Below are 18,915 nucleotides of genomic sequence, written 5' to 3' on the forward strand. Positions count from 1 at the left end.
TGCCCCCCACCCCTCAAAAAAGATCAGAGGCAAATCCACACAAACAGAAGGAGATGAGTCACTGCCAGGAGCTAGATAAGAGAGAGAAACAGGAAGTGACAAATACCTGTATAGGGTTTCTTTTTGGGGTGATGAAAATGTTTTGAAATTAGATAGTGGTGATAGTTGTACAACTTTGAGGGACTACTAAAAACACTGAATTTTTCACTTTCAAAGGATGAATTTTATGGTAGTAATATATCAATTTAAAAAAATCCTCATGGCTTCACTATGCCATACCAGCCACCCATTATAAATAATACAGTTCAACAGACTAAACAAAAGACACTCTGCAAGAAGACACTGCTGCATGGCTACACCATCTTCAGAGCTAACATTAATATTTAACACTGACCAGCTACTCTGTACCTTACGTGCATCATTTAATCTTCGCCACCATCATGAGGTAAGTATAATTCTTATCTCTATTTTTACAGCTGAGGGAAGTAACTTGCCCAAGGTCAGTCACAGAGCTAGGTGTCTACAGAGCCAGGGACTGAACTCAGGTATAACTTCATTGCTCAAGCTCTTTATCACCTCAAAGGGTGAAGATATATTCTGAAGCCTTACATGGTCTTTATAATATGTGGAGTATCTTAAATCTGTTTTTAAAAATCCTCTTTCTTGGGAGTTCCCATTGTGGCGCAGTGGAAAGGAATCCAACTAGTATCCATGAGGATGCAGGCTCGATCCCTGGCCTCGCTCAGTGGGTTAAGGATCTGGTGTTGCCGTGAGCTGTGGTATCGGTCACAGACATGGCTCGGATCCCGTGTTGCTGTGGCTGTCGCATATGCTGGCAGCTGTAGCTCCAATTTGACCCCTAGCCTGCAAACTTCCATATGCTGCAGGTGTGGCCCTAAAAAGCAAAAAACAAAACAAAACAACAAAACCCCATACCTCTTTCCTGGTACACTGAATTTCTTATACTTGCTAAGTCAAGAAAAGCACAACAGAGAACTTGTGTCACTAAAGAACACAGTCATTTCAGGTCTTATTAAGAAACTGGAGACTTTCACCCAAGAAGGGACAAGATTTTAATTATTTTGTTTTCAATTGCTTTATATGCCTCAACACACAGTTTTACTATCCCTTTTAATTAGTCCCAAACTTATTGTCAGAATCAGGTTCAGTCTTTAAACAAGCTCCATGTATCTTGACCTAGTTAGCCATAGATAGGACTTAAAAGTCTAGTCAAACATCTCAATATTTGAAACTAAGGGCTATGGAAAGAGAATTAGCACTGTCCCTTCCCATTCATACATTCCAACTTTCAGGGACATCCAAATAGTTTGAGGACCCTTGCATGAACTGGAAATTTTTCCCATTCAGTTATATTTCATAACCATATGGGGTCCCAGAGTTGCCATGAGTTCTACATAGTTCTCAGAACTGGAGATAAATCGGGATCAATCTAGAATGCTCATGGCCCCTAAAGAGAGGTACAGAGTTGGGAAAGAAAAAATCTACCAAAAATCAATTTGCCATGCATGGCACAAGAACTTTGTATGTGCCAATTTACTTAATATTTCTAACCTCTCTATCAGAAACCGATTATTCTATTCTCATTTCATGGAGGAAAAGGTTCCAGACATTAGGCAAATCAGCCCAGGAGAAAACATCTTGTGAACTGGCAGAGGTACGATTCAAACTCAGGTCTCCTCTACATTTCTACTACACCTGCCTCTGTTTCATGGACACAGAGCCACAAAGAGTTCTGAAAGAGAACAGCACTGACCTCAGCAAATTCTGCAACATTCAAAGAATACCGAAATCTAAAGGGCAGAATGTGTCAGAGTTTCATTCAGCTTGAGGCAAGTAGTCCCTAAATATTTTTGGTCTTGGCTCCTGCTAATACTCACAAAACTGCCACACTTCTCTCTAGACTACAAAGACCTCAAATACTCACCTACCCCATGATTTTTGTTGTTTCAATCAAACAGCATATGAGGATAACTTTGAAACATTTTATTAGATTTCACTTAAACATATAAAAATAGATTTGAAGGATTAAATCCCTACACTAAAGTGAAAATTATCATCACACACAAAAAACTAAACATATATGCGAAAACCAAAAACTCTCTGATAAAAGGATGTTTTTCATCTACTGATTACCTCTCTGCAGCACTAGCTATGTGAAAAATGTGCTCATCTTCATTCTGTAACCGTTCTTTTCTCCTTCTTTCAATGTCATGTCGTAGGTCATTTGGATCTATTATTTTGACCAGAGTCTGAGGAATTTTGACAGAAGACAAACCATTCACATTATTGTTAGTTGCGCAAAGACCATATATAACAAGAACCTTAAGAAAAAGTCCTAAATAAGTTATCTTGTACTCATCCTGCTAATGGTGGTATATAATGAAAATACTTTGAGATGCAATTGACAATACACAGTCAGAAAAGTTCATAACATTGAACCAGGAATCCCACTTTTGGAACTCTATACACACAAAGTCATTTACTAAGTATATCCAAAATGTTGTATTTTTAAAATAACAAAAAAATGAAAGTAACTTGAGTGAAAAAAATATTTAAAGGGGAATGGAAGAATAATTTTGTGGTAAACTTAAGTCATAGGACTAATGTATAAACATTTAAATTATGATAATATAGATTATGTGGAAGTAAACCTGGAAAACCACTTACTAAAAAAAGCTAATTAAAACTTACAAAGCTTCAATTAAAAGGGTCATTGGGAGTTCAGATATTTTACATAAAAGGAATGTTATTATAGATTAAGTAAAAAGAAAAAGCATCCAAAACTGCATTTACTGTGACAGTGATGATGTTAAAATGCCAGATGTAAGACTGCAAGGAAAGACAATCAAATAATATTTTGTGTTAAGCGGCTGAATTAGAGGAGATTTTTAAAAAATCCTCAAATTTCCTATAAGCTTATTATAGTACTTCAATGAGTAGATATTTTCTGAAAATATCATTTTCAACAAACTAACCTATCTCCATAAATTCAATAAAATTGTAACCATTCACAAGTGAAAAAATTATTTATATATTCTATCACAAATGCATTAAAATCTCTCCTCTAGAAAACCTCTTCACTCTCAATGAATAAATTAGCAGTTCTTTCAGAACTTGATATACTTTTAAAACCAGAGCCAGTTTTTTTTTTCCCCCACCAGCTAGTTAAGATAGTTTTTCTAATTAGCAAAGTAATGGGAGTGGGGTTGAGGGGAGGTGGTGGGAGTGGGAAAAATTTTTTAATTCAGTATTATTTTAATTATTTTGCTAGTTCGTATTTCATAGAATCTTTCATACATTCCTTGGAAAACAGAAGGGCAGTATCAAATGAAACTAGGTTCTCTGCATTTATTCCACATACAACTTAAAAATATATCCCACATGACTGGTTTGGAAAAAATAGGTATCAAACATATTTTCTGCGAGCTTTACAGTAAGAAGTTTTGGAATGGATATTGAACACCATAATTTTACGGCAATTTTACAAAGCTGTTACCCTCTAGGGATTGTCTCTCTTAGGGAATATTTTTGTCTTTTGCTATTGTTCTCTCTATAACCTGGTTGATAACTAGAATCACTTGGAGAGCTTTGTAATTTCAGATTCCTGGGTCTCAATGATTCTTTCTCATCTGCTTTAACTACCTTTTTTACTCCTGGTCACCAGTTTCCTTTCCCATTAGTATACCAACAATAAGATAATCTCTCATCAAAACTTATATTCACTTACCTGTTCTGAATCATATACCATAGTTTGTTTACTCTGAAGCTCAGCCAAAGACATATCTATTCTCCTAAAATAATAAAGGCACATTACAATTAAATAATTATGTTATACACTAATACCTTGATCCATTACTACAGAATGGAATTTGAAATAAAGCTGGTATGTCTTGGAGGAAGAAAAAGAACCCTGCTACCAGGTGGTTTTTGCATCTACATGGCAGTCTCCCAGGGCATACATGTCCTGTAAACAACATCACAGTGACGCCTTAGTGGTTCTCAAATCACTAGTCTGTGTAACCTTAAACTTGGCTTCGGTGATCTACTGCATTCTAACATTGATTGCACTCAGCTCACAAGACAGGGAGCACCACCTGGTCGGACAGGTGCCAGTAGAAGAAGACATGTTTTCATCCGGCTGCCCTCAGAACAGCCATTTCTGACCACATGAAGCGACCCATGATTTCAATGGCTCGACAACTGTCATTCATTCTTCCAGTGATAACTTCAGTAGGCAATTACTATAGACACAGCAGAATCAAAGTTAGGTAGGTAAATATTTCCAAGGTCCTACACATTTAAACAATGCTAGTCATAGCTTCAATACAGCCTGGTCTATCAAAGTGTACTGGCCCAGTACCTGCTTGGGTTAGTCCTGTTTTTAGGCAGGAAATGCACTCCGAGAATCTACAGCAAGCCCAGGAGGCAGACAGCACCTTCCCACATGTGTTCTGAGGCTTATTCCCATGAATTAAATGGGCATACAGCGATCAGTCATTACCTGTGAATTTCTGGATCTGAGTTCAATTTAATTTCATTTACATCTGCAGCTTGTGTATCTTGCATTTGTGAGAAACGCTCATGTAGAGTAATTTTGGGTGATGGAAAATAATTTGCTGAAAGAGGAAACAAATAGTTTTATCTCAGTGTAAAAGTGATTCCACTTAAAAGATTATATATAAGCAAAGGAAGAAAGGACTATAAAAAATACCCAACCTGTTTTCTCTTAAAATATATATGGGACCTAAACTTACTCCACAGACTGATTTGCAGTGTTCATCATACTCTTCCCAGGCCCAAGCAATAGTAAACAGATTTATGCATCCAGCACCCAAGGATTCTGTTCCCATTTGACATGCCTGCTTACTTGTCAGGGGTAAAAGATAACGGCTCTCTCAAAGTAGGCCCTTTCTCTTCCAAAGTAAGATCTTACTACTTTGGGGAAGTAAAGCTGGTACAGAGCTCTACAGTTCACCTACAGTTAAAAATACCTCCAAAAACAACCCTGAAACATCCAAACGATTCTGAACAAATGCTAAATGTCATGCTTAGATATCACAGAAGGCCTCCCAATGTCATTCAACTTTAATTAACATTAACTGAAGTTCGTGAAGACATTCTGAAAATGGCTATCCTTCAGGCTTGTGAGAGAATCAAGAGAAAGATAAAACACTTGACCCATGAGAACGCTACATGAGTAGTCCTTTCCCCTAACTTACTGTTCCTGTTCTGGGACAATCTCCTGGATTTTTCTGCAATACCAGCTCCCTTTCTGCCAAGAATCACACTTTCTTTGAGTGAGAGGGCTGGAATTGAGAAGGTGAACTGTTTCAGACAAACTGCATGCTTTAAAGTAAATATATGTCTTAGTTTGAGGGATGCAGAGAACATAATTCACTTCCAACATATATTTTATGAAGGTAAAAAAGATTAACATAATTATTTAGTAAGAAGCATAAAATTTTGAAATTCTCGAAAGTCTCCAGTGTATAACACACACAATTGCCTTATTTATGCAGCATCAATAAGGAAAGTTATTTTACATGACTGAATTTGCCAATTAGTGGAAACTGGCCAGAGGCAAAAACAAAGCACAACAACTCAGCGTAAATCTTTAAAGTACTTATTATGCAACTACCTGATGTCATAAAGTAAAACACAGAGAACTGGAATCTTTTACTGATCGCTTAGCATCACCCTCATGGCACAAAGCCCCAGGAATGCGCTCCGGGGTTTTAAGAATATGACCAAATGACCCATACTTCCAGATTTCCTGAGTTTAAACTTCATATCTGGTTTTCATTGTTTCCGCCTTCCTATTCAGCTATCAGTTATTGCTTCTTTCTGCTCTCAGTGCACCTGTACTTTGCAGCAGCCAATCTCTTTCTTCATAACTTTCAATTTCTAATCCACTATGAGCTGAAGCAGCCGGTTACTGGAATTACACGTAAAGAGCAACTAGGCTTGAATTAACACTTGCTACTCTCTTCAACAGATTTCCTAATTAATGATCTAACTCATAATGAAATATAATTACTATTACAATATCACAGATATTTACCTATACTTGTGAAAAGTCAGTACATTAGTTTCGTGTTATCCCTAATGTATGTGCAAAATATACCAACCTTTAACTTGATGGATTATAGTTATGATTTCCTGAGCAAATTCTCCTGTAGGTTTGTTTTCAGTATTCTGAGTTGAGTCAAGATGTTCAAACACTGGATGAAAGTTTTCACTTTTCCTGCCAACAGCAACCAAATCATGTGACATCTGTCTCTCTGTGGAATAGCTAGAAGCAACCCTAGAATAATTTGTAAATGTTTAACTAAATTTGAAACTGTTTTACTGAGAAAATAACTTATTAAAAATTAATCAAAATAGCTATAAAACTAAAAAGATGTTTATGTTTTCTTATAATTAAGGCACTAAATTGTATGTCATAAAACATGTACAATGAGTAGGAGAAAACAGCTATAGGTACATGGTTTTGAGCTCTCCTTTTCAAATCAGAGATCATGAGATATTTGCCACTTTAACAATAAAATCCTCAAAATTCTGAGCTAAACAATTTTTATTTCAAAAAATTCAGCAAGGCATTAAAGACACTCGATATGCAAAAAACAATCAGTTAAGATTATTTTCTACTCCCAAATGTCCATAAAATTATAAAGCCAGCACTATCTTGAAACACTACCATACTTTAAAAGCTGATATCAAACACAGTAACTTCCCTGACTTCATAAAAATCCTTATACCTCTTTATCAGTAAAGAGAAGCTTAGAACAGTATTTTGAAATTAAATTCTATTGAGATTAATTTAGCCACAAAGTCTCTCTCAACTCTCAAGAAATAGTCTTAGTTGTTAGCAAAGTTATGATCATTAGAACCAATTATAGTGTTTACCCTAATTATATTCTTAAAGAAATACTACCATTTATTATATAACTACCAATACTATCATTTATTATATAACCCCACCCCATCTTACCATTTTAATGCTTTCTGAATCTTTATAACTTCCACTAAGTGCTTTCCTGCCTTTAAGTACCATTATAAGCCATGATTATGATGTATCAGTAACAATTATTCAGGGCTTACCCCATGCCAAACACAGGGGCTCAGAGCTCATAAACATTATCTCATCCAATCTTTGAAAAAGCCTTAACTTGGTAGCTGTCATGATACTGAGACAATGGATGTCTTGGTTGCTTTGCTTTTCATCCCAGAGGTTAATTAAGCATTCATACGAACATTATCCTTCCAAGGATCATAATAGGAAACTATACTTTATTCCAAGGATGATACTCCTGCTTAAAACTACTTAAATTGTTCATCTGGAGGCAGTTTATGCAACACAGAAGAAAACGTCTCATTGTTTATACTTATACCTCATTCTGGACCCAAAATGGCACTAATAAGCTTACATCCATTTTACTGCTCTGCATTTGACTCAAAATAGTTTTTGGCGCTTCCTGAAAATCAAGTTCACCATCCAAAGAGGTGAGATTTACGGCTGCTAGGGTTCTTTATGATACGTCACAGGCTCCAAAGATAAATTCAAAAGAGAGCCATGAAATATGTTTTAAAAAATAACAGCACCACTAGAAAAAAATAACACCTCTTCATATAACAAAAATCACTCAGATGGATACATTTTGGGGTGTGAGTGTACATGTGTGCATATTTATTTATTTAAGTCACTTAACAACTGTATATCAAAACTGCTTCAGGATTATGAGGGGCTTACAGATACTCTTTAACTAAAAAATTTAACTCCTCTAACAAGATGGTGCCTATTTTTAACTTCTCAGAGGAAAAGCTTCCATGTGACTTTCCATGCTCCCTGCTCTCCAACCAGCCCCACTGAGACAACTCCCTGCCACAGCAGAAACACGGCTGGGTGATTACGCCGCAGGTTGATGCCACCGCTGTGGTTTCCTTGACTCATCTGAAAGACTTTCATTAGAAGGCCCATTTCCTTTCTCTCCTCCTAATAAGCTCCAAGCTTTCCACTGTGCATCTGATAACTAATAAGAGACATTTAGTGATAAATGCTAGAAGCTAGAATGGCCCTGTAACAACCTTTACTAACAAAGAATTATAAATGCTCACTGTTTAAAGGGGTTTAATGGGACAAAAAGTCTATTCCATAGCCAAAAAATAACTTTTAAAATATTTTACAGGGGAAAAATAAGATGTTTAAATAGAACTATAAAAAAGGTCTATCCAGAAGGGGAAATCAGTTGATAATATTTTTTTACTGCAACCTCAGATTCTCCCAAGACAAAAGCAGCTGATTAAAGGCTTCTAGTTTTTCATCAGGTAATTATTAAAATTTACTTGTAATTTATTATTACGGGCATAACTCTTGTCCCCATTCCATGCCCAACAGGAGTGCTATGATATACTGTGAGGCTATACTTAATTCCTGAAGCTTTAGTGTTTAAACTTGCTGTCAGTTAAAAAATTTACTTGCATCACTCCACTGCAAGATTTTTAATAAAAAATATTAAAATGATCATTTTCTAGAAAATACACATGAAAATAGTATAATCTGAAATTTAGTCTTCTAAAAACAAATATACTTTTGCTATAAGGAAAACCTTCTGGAGACTTCGGAATGCAAAATGTTCTAAGTACTTACATCTGTAAATCTAATCACCTCTCGGTTCATATTTTCCTTTTTACTATTTCCTATGATATTACTTATAAACAAGTTAACAATTTCAGGAAATACCCCCAACACAAGTAGTTAAGCTGAAAAAAAAACAAACGTTCTCATTTGAGATGCATTTGAGACAGTTTTAAAAATTAAAATATAGCCAAGCACCTGTATTCTAATACTACTTCTAATACTGGTCTGGCTAAATCTTCCAGATTCTCTGTTCCCTCCCCCCAACTCCACCTCATTTTTCCTTCTCTATTTGAGGATATTTCTCCTGATGTTCGTGTGAATGTTGTGCATTATAACTAAGAAAATGTTAAAAGCTACATTAAACCTTAATTTTTTCTTATATAGAATTAGGATTCATCCAAAACACCAACTGCATGGTAAAACAACAGTAACAAAAACCCAACTGCCAAAACCAGTGGATAATCCCCTACTCCCTAGAAGCTTAAAATAGATAACACAATCCATATGACACATGTCAACTTTTCCTTCCTCAGTTTTCTTCCAGCTAATAACTATTACCAAGCACTTTTCCAATCATTAATTTGCTCCTGTTTTCCTAAGAACACATTTAGAAATTTTGGCGCTGAGGGAAAAGGATTAGGGAGACTGCTACTCCCTTAATTCAGCATCTTATTACTTTTTTCACAAAAGTCACCCGACTGGCCTTGTCAAACCCCAATGCCCTTCCAAGCCACCTCATAGAAGACAGTCCTCTGATGGCCAGAACTGAGTCACCTACCCTCTTCTATCAGCTAATTCTGTCACATTAGGCTGGCAGTATGGCAGTCTTACCTTCCCACCTCCAGCCCTTCTATTTCTTTTCACCAGACTGCTCAGAATCGCACAGCTCAAAGTGCCTGGGTGTTTTCTGCTTTTGTTAACCTGTAAACATACGAGGCCTTTCATCTCATCTCCACGTGTCTGAAACACAGCAAACTTCAAAGCCTAGCTCACATGTCAACTCCTGAAAAAGCCTTCCCTGAACCCCTCAGCTTTGGATCATCTGAGTTGCACACCTCACATATCACTTCACTGTGCCACGGTATTACCAATGTCATCCGACTGTCTATAAGACCAGAGGAGAAGAAACCTAATCCTATGTCAGTTCATAGTCCCAGGGTACCCTAAAAGATTGTCTCCCGGCGTATGTCCTCAAAAAATACCTGCTGAATGAATAAGTAAACGATCAAAGGAAAATGACTTGGACAATAGCAAATGCCAAGTTTCAGCTAAAAAGACGACAGACTGCAAAATTCTGAGCTCAATTTAGTTTTTTAACTTTCCTGGCTAACTTTAAAACCTCTTTTACTTAATTTAGAGCAATTAAATGTATTTTGTGTGTGTGTGTGTGTTTTAGGGCTGCATCCATGGCATACAGAGGTTCCCAGGCTAGGGGTCAAATAGAAGCTGCAGCTGCTGGCCTACACCACAGCTACAGCCAAGCCAGATCTGAGACACTTCTGGAACCTACGCTGCAGCTCGCAGCAAAGCCGGATCCTTAACCCACTGAGCGAGGCCAGGGATCAAATCCACATTCTCACAGACACTATGTTGGGTTCTTAACCTGCTGAGGACAATGGGAACTCCTCAATTAATTTCTGATTTTAGAAGCAACGCCAAATAGTTATGCTGTGAGCCACATGGGAAGTCCTCATTTCTGATTTTAGAAAATGTAAGTGAGAGATACTAGGGGGATTAAAACAAACAAACAAACAAACAAAAAAAACCCTTAGCTTTTTTGTGATACATAACAGCAAGGTCGAAGGTTTGTGTATCACAAAAAATATCTCCTCCCACAGCTTATTTCACCTCCTGCTGAACGGTGCCCATAATAGGTAAACTTGTGTTACCGTCCTTCAATCCTTGCTATGGTTTTTCACACTGTCTCCCACCTATACAGCACCTCTTTCTTTGGAGCATCAGGGCTCCACTGTCTTTTGGGGCTAATACCCATCTCAGCTCCCTTTCAGAATGGGTCAAGACCAAAGCCGGGTAGGGAGGCCCCCTCTGCATCTCTTCAGGGAGAAATAAAGGATTAAATGCAAACGGGCCTGACGCGCTAAGGCCAACATCAACTTCACTAGTCTGCCTTCTCAGCCTAGATGCCTAGTCTCAGCACCTGGGAAGTCAAAGGAGCCTAGGTCCAGGTCCGCCCACACCAGCTTCCTCTTCTCTCAAGAGACTGGCATGCCTTCCTCCTCCCTCTCACCTCCCTCCTAGCCTGATCAAGATTCAGTCTCTCACCTACTCTGCCAAACGTCAAGCCATAACTCCCTTTATCTGCCCCAAGATCTCCACATAGACAACAGTTAGTGTCTGGGGTTCATAACAACCTTTGTACAAGTTTTCATATTGTTACTCCCTAACTTACATTCTGAAACACATAATTATGACTCATATGTAACTTCTACCTCTAATAATGCAGTTTCTGACAAAGTGGTCACTAGAATATCATCTTTGTTAACAGAAGTACTAACTATGTAGTGAACATTCAAGCGAGTGTCTACTTACTGTTTTCTAGATACAAACTGGAATTTAGAAAAATCACTAGCTAATAACCATATGTTTTCAAGTGCATTGATAACTGCAGAAACATACATCAATACTTGACCAAAGCTAAGAAAGTAAACAAATGCATAAAATGAACCCTCTTAGTCTTTTCAAAACAGTGGCTAAAATCCCTAGATTTTAACCAACACATAAACCTCTCTGCACTCTATGATTATCTTGTCAAGCAGAGGAAAATCTAATTTATGTTAGTGGCTAAGAAAATGGCTCTATTGAGGGTATTAACTACCTTTGTTTTATGGACAGTTCATCAGTCCACACACAACTAAATCCAACCCCACAAATTCTTCCACAACTCATTAATTAATAATTGTAATCAGAGAGAAAGATTTTGTTGATGATGATGTATTATCACACTGAAATGGTGCATGTATTTATTAAGTTATTCTTCAGGTCTTTGAATAGAAAGGACTTGAAGTGGAAGCTCTTTATCACATAAGCAATTCTGTAGGTTCTTGTCAGGTAATTCAAACATGTACTGACAGGCCCCACTAACAGGTCATGAAATTCACAAAGAGATGGTTTATAAATTCAAAGCAAAAGGTAGAACAGCCTGATTTTAGGAAGCTCATTTTTGTGATACATGGTGAAGATCAAGCTACCATTTCTCAAGCCAAATTATAAAATTAACTGTGTTCAGCATCTCTAAGGAGGTCTATTAAAATCCTTCAAAACTGACATTTCTAGTATTCTTCAAAAATACTACAGCCAATTTATTAATTCTATTTTAAGTATAAAACACTTCTGTATTAAATATTTAAACATTCAAGATTTTTTTTTATTTGCTTTTTAGGGCCCCACCCACAGCATATGGAAGTTCCCAGGCTAGAGGCTGAATCAGAGCTGCAGCTGCTGGCCTACACCATAGCTCACAGCAACGCCGGATCCTTAACCCACTGAGTAAGGCCAGGGATTAAACCTGCATCCTCATGGATACTAGTCAGGTTCGTTACCACTAGCTACTACAGAAATACCCTACTTTTAGCTTTTATTTAAAATTACTTTTACTTTTATTAAAAAATTCAAGAATTTTGTAATTTGATTGTATGTAATTTTATCTCAAAAAAAAAAAAAAAACCCTGTAGACAAAAATTAAATACTGAAGTATTTCAAAAGGAACATACAAGTATCTGCAATTCACTTTGGGGTTTTTTTGTTTCTTGTTTTTTTGGTTGGTTTTTTTTTTTTTTTTTTGGTCTTTTTAAGGCCATGCCTGTGGCATATGAAAGTTTCCAGGCTTGGGGTTGAATTGGAGCTGTAGCTGCTGGCCTACGCCACAGCCACAGCAATGTGGGACCCAAGCCGTGACTGTGACCTACACTACAGCTCACGGCAACGCTGGATCTGTAACCCACTGAGTGAGGGCAGGGACTGAACCTACATCCTCGTGGATACCAGTCGGGTTCATGAACCACTGAGCCACGACCGGAACTCCCAATTCACATTGAAATGTGGTAAAAAAATAAGATGGAATGATAAATGAACAGATATGTAATTACAAAAGTAGAGTAAAATGTTACTGTAGACTTTCATCATGGGTATATAGGTGTTCACTGTACAATTCTTTCAACTTTTCTGTATGTCTGGACATTTTCATAATATTAAATTGGAAAAAAAAAAAAAGCTTAAGGTAACATCCTTAAGTTTGATGCTTACAGCAGCCTTTGTGCTCTTAAGATGAAAAACTAGTTGGAAATATAATAGCACAAAATGATTTAAGACATATTTTATGAAATAGAATACAAAATTATAAATACAGTATCATGACAACCACATACACATGGAAAAATAACAAAAGGACCTATACTAAAATATTAGTAAAATTGTCCTAGCGTAGTAGGATCATGGGTGATTTCTCTACCCTTCTGTTCAGTTTTCTGTACCGTAATCATATTTATAAATTCTATGTACATATAAGTATATACATGTGTATTTTTATTTATTTACTTATTTTTTGCTTTTTTTTCCCTACAGCCACACCTGTGGCACATGGAGGTTCCCAGGCTAGGGGTCTAATTGGAGCTACAGCTGCTGGCCTATACCACAGCCACAGCAACACCAGATCAGAGCCACGTCTGCGACCTACACCACAGCTCATGGCAATGCCGGATCCTTAGCCCACTGAGCGAGGCCAGGGATCAAACCCGTAACTTCATGGTTCCTAGTTGGATTTGTTTCCACTGCACCACAATGGGAACTCCTACATATGTATTTTAAAAAATTTTTTGCAAGTACAATGAGTATAAGAAAAGTATCAGGGAGGGGGATTGCCATATCTAACTTTCAGAAAAGAAATAAATTGTTTAAAAAAAAAAAGACTGTGGGTTTACGTTCCTCACCATCACATCCTAGCCTGGGATTCTGTTTCCTCTTGCTTTTGATTCAAATACAGAGTTAACGGTCAACATAAATGTACCAAATCAACACGGTTCATCACTTTTTCATTTGCATACTGGTAGTGTATTAAAATAATGAGCAGAATTAGCTGAAACATCCAAGTGTCAGTGCCTTACTCTCAGAATCCAAAAACAGAGATAATATTCATAATAGAACCAACCAGGCAATCCACTTTGGGAGAGTATGGCCTATGACAACAAAGAGTCTATTTTGTTAAAGAATCATTAAGAGCTATAGAGTTCCCTGGTGGCCTAGCAGTTAAGGATCCGGCACTGTCACTGCTATGGCATGGGTTCAATCCCTGGTCCAGGAACTTCCACATGCCGCAGGTGACAAAACACACACACACAAAGAGCTAAACCAAATGTTCTATATAAATAGACCTCTTTCCAGACTCTAGCCTAGGAGAAGCTAGTCAGTTGAGCTCCAGTCCCTTTGAGACAGCAGCAAGAACCACGTCAAGCCATCTACCTCAAGTCACAAGGGGACATGTGGATTTGAGACGCAGAAGCAGACTTAGACAAGTCGCTTCAACTTTCACGGCCTCACTCTCTTCCTCTATAAAAATCAGGGCCTACTAAAGTCCTTTCCAAGTCAAAAAGTCAACAGGGAAAACAGTCTCTGAGAACCTCAACAAGGAATAGTCCTCCTTACACACCACCCAGCCTATCCTTGGACGCAGAAAATCTAACAGCACAAAAACATGTAAATTCATGAAGAAGAACAATTCCACAGACGGTCCTGCACCCAAGAAGCATCTTGGGATACAAACGTTGGGGAGTTTCTACTGTGGCCCAGTGGGTTACGAACCCCACTAGTATCCGTGAGGATTTGGGTTCGATCCCTGGCCTCGCCCAGTAGGTTAAGGATTTGGCGTTGCTGTGAGCTGTGGTGTAGGCCAGCAGCTGTAGCTCCTATTTGACCCCTAGCCTGGGAACTTCCATATGCCAAAGGCGCGGCCCTAAAAGGAAAAAAAAAAAAGACAGGTACAAACATGGAAACAAATAGACATGACATCATCCCATATAACCAACCCTGGGATTCATCCTCATCAAGGGGCTTTTTTGAAAAATCCAGGCAATTCTTCCCTGCCAGATGAACTCGAAACACACTATTAATTTTATTTTCAAAGCTTCAAATAAAGGAGGCAGAAACAGTTACTACGTATCATTAAGAAAAAACTAAGATAATACCTGGAAGTGTTCACTGCTTTCTTCACATCTACTTTAACTGTAAGTGATTTCTTCCTAAGAATGGCAGAGGAAGCCTTCATGTCGGAAAGTTTTTTACCCTTATCAAGTTGGTTATGGGAAGAGTTGCTCTCTTTTCTGCCAGCCCCTTCTTTTTTTATTTTGTCCTTGCGTTTGTCACTACAGGGTCTCAAATCAACATCGCTTTTATTTGAATGGGTGCAGGCGGCACAGTCTTTCTTAGATGGCTTCAAAGGTTCTTTGACTTGCCCATCTTCAGTCACTCTCCCTCTTCCGGCATTAGAACAACTGGACTCTCTAGCCACAGGGCCTTTTTGAGAACCGAATTTTCTATCTTCCTCTTTAGAGTACTTCTGAGTTCTGCCATCATTAAAGTCCTGGTCCCCATCTGAGCTCTTACGATGTTTGTGGCGATAGTCACAGGATACCTTGGCTGCTGAACTGCTCTCTGGGAGTTCCCTCGGAGCGTGTCGATGAGTCTGAAGTCCGAGGTTTCGCTGATCTTTCTTCTCTTGGTAAGGAGGAAGAAAATGCCTGGGCTTCCACTGTAGGCTCCTGGCAGCCTCTCTGTTTTCAAACCTCTCCACATCTTCGGGTCTTTTTGATGTGTGTCCATATTTTCTGAAATCACGATCCTCAGGATACCTGTGTTGACATAAAGCAGTTTACACTTGCACTAGGAGAAGAAAGTGAGAATTTATATGTGTGGAATGTTGGGCAGCATGGCTTTAAATTCGGAACGCAGTGGCAAGTTTAACCTATAATCCCTCAAGCCAACTCAAAGATGCACAAGGTAGTTAAAGAGGAAAATACCATCTTTTTTCTTATATTCTAGCCATCAACATGATTTACTCTAAAAATACACACTTCACTACTACCCGTAGACAAAAACTACATTACAATGCTTTTAATCTATTTAGACAAATGCTTTTCAAGGTGGTTACCTTCAACCACAAAGTAAACAAACTCTTTCACTTGAGGCTTTATACCAAATTACCCAGGTTTAATGTTTTCCTATACCTCTTCTGAAAAGAGCTCCTTTTCTCAAAATCTTCAGAGCCTCTTCTAAGTGACTGAGAATATTTTTCGTCTTGTATCCTCTGGTGCCTCAATTCATCTTCATGCCACTGTCCTTCGAATCTAAAAGAATCTGCTATTGACCTCAGAGGTGGTTTCCCTCCTTTTCCACTGCCTCTAACTCTGTGATCATCAGGAATATACCTTCCTTGCACTTTCTGGGGATAACAATTTCTCTGGTGCTCTTTGTAGACTACACCTTCTGAGTATTTGGGCATATACTGAGATCTTCTGTTACTATCTCCTCTTCCTGGTAAATATACTTGGGGAGGCTTATAAGTATAAAAATTTTCTAAAGAGTTTCTTCTTAGGTTTGGGGAAGGTGATCTATGTTCATAAGATCGGTAATGTGTATTTTCACGAGAAGGAATTCTTGGTTTACTCTGTCCATGTTTCTCATTGTCCATTCTCCAAGCAATGGGTCTTTTTGGATCCTTCCTATATTCATAGCCATAATGCTCATGTCTTTGCTTGTAGTGTTCAGAACTTCTAGGTACTGGTGATAAAGACCTATGTAAACAAACACAGAAAAGTTTAGTCCCTTCAAAGACAACAGACTAAGTTTGTCTTAACATCAAACATCTGCTTTTCCCTGCATCTTTCATACAAATTAAATTCATCAATTGGCAGTGTATGCGTTCTAAAGTGTTCATTTGGGAGTCTGATTATGCTTCTGCCCAATTCAACAAGCATACTCTTTCCATCGGAACTAATGTCACCATGTGCACATCAAAATGGGCTGCTGTCCTGTTGGAGGAAGACCAGCTTAGAGGCAGGATCCATCTTGGAAGGTTGCTGAGCAAAGTTCTGGCAAGAGGGCCAGTTAGCAAAAGCTTACATCAGGTTCAAGAAGAAATAAGCAGGAGGGCTAGATTCACACATGATTTCAGGAGAATGTCTAGAAACTGAACATAATCTCTGAAATTAGATTCTAAGAGTTTATGATGCACAACAAATCCAAACTCATACCCCAAAATGACCCTACAGTTTCTCCAACTGATTATCTATTCTACTAGGGCTAGATCAAGGAGCACAAAATACATCCTTAAACAGTGTGCGGAGGGGGTGCGAGGAAAGGGCCTTAGGACTTGAAGCCCATGCTTAGTTCCTCCTTAAATACTACTAACATCAATAAGTTTCGTTTCCCAGACCTGTCCCCTTACATATAAAATGAAAGATGTGCTATCGAGCTCAAGCTCGTAACTCTGGTGAATGCGCACCTTAATGCAGCTGTAGTGCTCGCCAGGGACAGCACATCCTTTCTGTAAACACCTTCTCCAAGACCTCAGCATTGCCAACCCCGAGCCTTTCATATCAACTGAGGAGGAAGGCTCCTGTACCTGGGGAGACCAGTCTGAGTCGCCCAGGCTTCAGGTTGAGAGAGAGGAGCGCCACTGTCAGGGACACGATAAAGTTCAAATTTGCACCTGGGGACCTTTCCTCCCATGTGACACATCCGGTCTCTCCATTTCCTCCCTGACGCTTCAATGTCTTCTAATCACTGAGGCAGCTTCCCTTGCAGCTTTTGTTATCGCCCCTTCTGCAGCAGCCGCCAGGGGGTTGGAGAACCATGAGTAAAGGCCTTTTCCTTTGGTGACATGTCTGGGTCCTCCCTACGAGAAAGGAGGCTGATTTATCTCCCTCACATACACACTGGGATTTTTACACTGGACTTGGCCATATCTCCCTCGAGAGTCACCAAGCTAGACGTGCTGGCAAGTACATTATCAAGCTGGAGCAGAAACCCCGTCATCCAGCTGGCTGCACTTCTTCTCAGGAAGAAGCACCTGGAGCCTCTGAGGACTTTCTGGAACACTTCATCTCTTCCACCACTATGGAGAAAAGCTGGCAGCAGAGGCTGAGGTCTTTCAGACTGATGAAATAATCTCGTAGTCTAAGCCTTCCCTTACACTGAACACTGCTTTGATACTATATTTCATACCAAGGTTTTATCGTATGGAGCCCCCTTCTTCTGCAGGAGACTGCTGGGATGGTGGCTATCATTTTCAGTTCTTCTAAAGGGACAAAAGAGACCCAAGGAGTCTGTTGGGAGACAATTCTCCGTGAGTCTCTCGCGTTCTGCACGCCTTGTGAGCTTTTGTTCCAAGGTAAGCTGCCTGGGAAGACAGAGACAGGGCCTCCCTAAGGGGCAGAGGGCCGATGTGTTTGCTCTCCAGGATAACAAAATAATGTCTCCTCCAAAGCAAGGGCTGGGCGGGGCTGCTTACTGCCCCTAATGGGCCTCGGGGGTCCTCGGCTGTGTCCACAGGGTCCACCTTCAAGGGAGCAGGGGTAAGGGGAGCACAGGAACATGAAGCTTGAGCTGCCTGCTGTACTATGAGTAATAAAGGCCTTTGTCTCTGATCCAAGAGTGCCTTGTGACACGCTAATGTGTTCGCTTGCAAGGAAGGTAAAATATCAGACCCTTTACAGCTGGTGACAAGAGAGTTTTGAGAAGGCATCCAGAAATCAGGTCTTTTGTGCCCCCTCATCAGAGCCCACCACAAAAGGCGAAAACAAAATGACCTCTGTGAGACCCTCCGTGTTCAAACCATTTGCTTCTTTGCATTCCCCCCCGTTTTTTCACAGTGAAGCTCCTCTCCATTACAATTCGGTCTTGTGAACTACAAAATGAAAACTGTTGAAGAAATTATTGATTAGTCATTGGAGAAGCACAATGAACAAGCATCATGACCAAGCTGTATTAACATGAAAAATCTTGATCTGTCTTTTGCGCACGTGATTGTGGTCCTCTTTCAAGTCCAGGAATGTACTAGCTGGCTATCACAGCTCTGTACCTTTGTTCCTGTTGTCCCCTTAACTGGATACTTTTCTTCTCTTTCTGCCTTTAAAAAGTCTACCCATCCCTAAATGGCCATCTGAAATCTCATCTCTTCTTTGAAGACTTCCTTGGTATCCCTCCTTCCCCTCCACAAAAGCAGAACTGTTCCCTCCCTGTGGATC

General features: G+C 39.1%; 1 protein-coding gene across 8 annotated transcripts in view; it reads right to left on the reverse strand.

Annotated features, from left to right (window-relative positions):
- Positions 1–18,915, reverse strand: part of BCLAF3 (BCLAF1 and THRAP3 family member 3) — a 59,229-nt gene that overhangs the window by 27,963 nt on the left and 12,351 nt on the right. For 7 of the 8 annotated variants that reach the window (XM_047764549.1, XM_047764542.1, XM_047764548.1 and 4 more), the window contains 6 exons: positions 15,895–16,461; positions 14,857–15,519; positions 6,150–6,325; positions 4,523–4,637; positions 3,749–3,812; positions 2,155–2,270 (listed from right to left, as the gene is read on the reverse strand). In XM_047764549.1, the coding sequence (XP_047620505.1) occupies positions 2,155–2,270; positions 3,749–3,812; positions 4,523–4,637; positions 6,150–6,325; positions 14,857–15,519; positions 15,895–16,461 (1,701 nt within the window). The remainder of the gene's footprint in view (positions 1–2,154; positions 2,271–3,748; positions 3,813–4,522; positions 4,638–6,149; positions 6,326–14,856; positions 15,520–15,894; positions 16,462–18,915) is intronic. The other variant, XM_047764546.1, reaches the window with a different exon arrangement.

The sequence above is a fragment of the Phacochoerus africanus genome, chromosome X (assembly GCF_016906955.1).
Source record: "Phacochoerus africanus isolate WHEZ1 chromosome X, ROS_Pafr_v1, whole genome shotgun sequence".
NCBI lineage: Eukaryota > Metazoa > Chordata > Mammalia > Artiodactyla > Suidae > Phacochoerus > Phacochoerus africanus.